General features: G+C 52.3%; 1 protein-coding gene across 1 annotated transcript in view; it reads left to right on the plus strand.

Moving 5' to 3' along the window:
- plxnd1 (plexin D1) overlaps positions 1–3,533 on the plus strand; it is a 114,914-nt gene that overhangs the window by 18,681 nt on the left and 92,700 nt on the right. The window contains exon 2 of the mRNA XM_043708651.1: positions 218–394. Coding sequence (XP_043564586.1) covers positions 218–394 — 177 coding nt within the window. The remainder of the gene's footprint in view (positions 1–217; positions 395–3,533) is intronic.

A 3,533-nucleotide genomic window follows, 5' to 3' on the forward strand; every position in this document is an offset into this window, starting at 1 on the left:
GAGAGGAGCAAGGGGGGGCTGCGGGAGGTAGACTGTGGAAGAGGGGGAGAGAGGAGTGGAGCTCAGGGAGATCAATTGGGGGGCTCCGGGGAGAGAAGTGGCGGGGGGGCGGAGGGGGTGTGAAAGGCTGGTGGAGAGGGTCTGGAAGGGAGTGGATGGGGCTGGGGCCTCTCGGAGAGTGCATGTGAACTAACTGCATTTCTATTTGCATTGACAGCTGCAGAATGAACAGTTGGACTGCGGAGCCGCTCACCTCCAGCATCCCCTGTCCATAACAAAGCCACTGACAGCCCGGCCCATCTACACAGACAGAGGCCTCACCTCAGTGGCAGTATCCAGTGTGAATAACCACACAGTGGTGTTCCTGGGCACGGTCAGCGGGCAGCTGCTGAAGGTATGTCACTTGGCTGGGCAAAGGCCCAGCGCTCTCCCTCCTTGGGTGACACATTCACTGCTCTCTACATCCCCTGAAACCACAGCCTGTACTGTCCAGGGGCCAATTCACTCACTGGGTTGCTCCTGACGCCTTCGCTGCTTTGCTTTCCAATGGCGACCCCTGCAGTCAGTTGTAGGTTCAGGGGGAAGGCGAGTGAGGTCTCAGCTCACCCTGCGTTATTGGGATGGGTAGTTCACTGACTGTGTGCATTGATTGAGAACTGCCCTCGGTATCAGTGGGGAGGACAAGTGGCTGCTTGTGGGAGCTTGAGGGGTCAACACAGAATGAGAGCTAACACCTCGGCCCTGTGCTGAGGGAGCACTGCACTGTCAGTGTATGTATCTGCTGCCTTCTGTACCAGCTCAATGTGTCAATCCTTTTGGGGCAGCCATCGTCCAGTGTCCCTGAGGATAGAAGAGCCTGGTACAACAAACAAGACGCGGTTGAATGTAATTCTAAAACAGGTTTTCAGGATCGACTCTTAAAATTACCACAAAGACTGTCAGGAGGAGCAAGTCTAAGCTCCGTTGCAGAATTGTTACAGTGCATAGGGGAACATTCACCTCATTCTGCCTGCGCTGGTTCTATGTGCTAGCACCAATCTCCTGCCTTTCCTCCTATCCTGCACACTATTTCTACCAAAATAATCTTCAACACCTCCACTGAACCTGCTCCCTCCGTATTTCCATACCGTAGGTACTCACTACCCCCTTTGCTTCGTTTGTGCATCAGCCCCCCCCCCTCCCCCATTAACTCTGTCCAGCCTGTACATGGTTTTGAAAATCTCGATCAGGTCTCCCTCTCCGTATTCTTCCCCCTTCAGGGAGAATGGTCTCAACTTCTTCAGTCCATCCTCATGACTGAAGTTCCTCGTTCCTGTCTCTCACAAAGGCCTGCATTAGATTACATTACAGTGTGGAAACAGGCCCTTCGGCCCAACAAGTCCACACCGACCCGCCGGAGCGCAACCCACCCAGACCCATTCCCCCCCCTACACCTAACACTACGGTCAATTTGGCGTGGCCAATTCACCTGACCTGCACATCTTTGGACTGTGGGAGGAAACTGGAGCACCTGGAGGAAACCCACGCAGACACGGGGAGAATGTGCAAACTCCAGACAGAGAGTCGCCTGAGGCGAGAATTGAACCCGGGTCTCTGGCGCTGTGAGGCAGCAGTGCTAACCACTGTGCCACCATGCCGCCCACGACTAAGAGAAACAGAGAAAGTGTGTACTGATTGTAACAAGGTCAGTCAGGTGCCGGAGAACGGGATTGAACTAGTTTAGCTGGTTATGTTTGACCAGCACAGATACAACGCGTTCTAATGGCTTTATGGTGGGGGCTTTTATAATCAGTTTTTTAAGCTTTTCAGCTCCTGGCAGACATCTCCACAATGTTTTGAAAGGGGCGGGGGCGGGTGGGTGGCATTAGACCAAGGGGCTGTTTTAGCTGGATCTGTGATGCCTTGTGAAGGGAACAGCAGCTGGGGGGGGGGGGGTGGGGGAGTCATAGAGTCAGACAGCCCGGAAACAGACCCTTCGGCCCAAGTCGTCCGTGCTGGCCAGCTTTCCTAAGCTGAACAGTCCCATTTGCCTGTGATTGGCCCACACCCCCCTGAACCTTCCCCATCCCATGTAATTGTCCAAATGTCATCTAAATATTATCACTGTACCTGCATCTACCACTTCCTCTGGCAGTTCAGACCGTACATGCGCTGTCCTCTGCGTGAAAGAGTTGCCCCTCAAGTCCTCCTTCAAAACCTTCCCCTCTAGTTTTGAATTCCCGTAGCCTTGGAAGAAAAGACCTTGGCTATTCACCTTATCTATGCCCGTCATGATGTTATAAACCTCTATGAGGTCACCTGTCAGCCTCACACCCTCCAGTGAAAGACGACCAGCCTTTCCTTATAACTCAAACCTTCCAGCCTCGGGTAATATTCTTATAGGTCTTTTGTACACCTTTCTGGTTTAATAACATCTTTCCTATAGCAGGGCAACCAGAGTTGAACATAGTACTCCAAATGTAGCCTTCGACTCCTGTATTCAGTGCTCTAACTGATGAAGGCAAGCAAGCCAAATGCTTTCTTCCCCACCCTGTCTACCCTGTGACACCACTTTCGAGGAACTATGTGCCTGCACCCTTAGGTCTCTCTGTTCAGAGACACTTTTACTGAGTAATTAACTCCAAGGCCAGGCTGCGATAGTCTCCATCAGTCAATCTGCATTGTCGCACCATAACTGAATTTAACTGCAGTAGCCATGGGCTGGCACCCTTAGTTCCTGCTCTCACTGGTATATTGCCATCCTGGAAGTGATTATCAGCTCAGGAGTCAGTGTGATTGAAGTTACATAATAAACGGCACTGTTCAGACTTCTCTTGAGCACTGGGGCTATCCAATTCCAGACCCACACTTGTTCCTAGGTCCTACTCTCTTATACTTTACTGTTAGGGACTCTCTTTTGTGCCCCCAATCTGGATACTGATCCTGCTGCTCTCCACCCCTCCCCCCTTTGTCAATGGGACGCTCGGCTTTGTTGGATGGATCCGTCCTTTCTGGAAGCATGGAAGCCCTGTTGGTTTGGTCTTGCCTACACCACAATGCTTTGTAAACAGCCATGGTCCATCTCACACAGGTTGCAGTTTCCTGACAACCCCTTGCTCTCTCTCTCTCTCTCGCCCGCCCACTCCAACACCTCCTCGCAGTCAGCTGCGAGCAATGCTATCTCCCTTTTACAGAGCTGATTATTCCAAGGCTGAGTGTTCAGGAAGCTGTAGGGGAGCCTGGCTTCCATCACTGCCATTGGAATTCTCCTTCAGCTCACGGAGACAAGGGCCAGTCTTGCACTTCCTTTAACAACAACCTGAATTAAGATAGCGTCTTTAACATGACAACACACAGACGCACACAGACACGCGTGCATACACACACACACACACATAGAATCACCCAAACACACACACACCCCAACACACCCCAACACACCCCAACACACCCCCACACACCCCAACACACCCCAACACACCCCAACACACCCCAACACACCCCATCACACCCCTCCCCCCCCCACCCCCCCCACAAAATTCTGAAGCCCATGT

This window comes from Chiloscyllium plagiosum, chromosome 18 (assembly GCF_004010195.1).
Source record: "Chiloscyllium plagiosum isolate BGI_BamShark_2017 chromosome 18, ASM401019v2, whole genome shotgun sequence".
NCBI lineage: Eukaryota > Metazoa > Chordata > Chondrichthyes > Orectolobiformes > Hemiscylliidae > Chiloscyllium > Chiloscyllium plagiosum.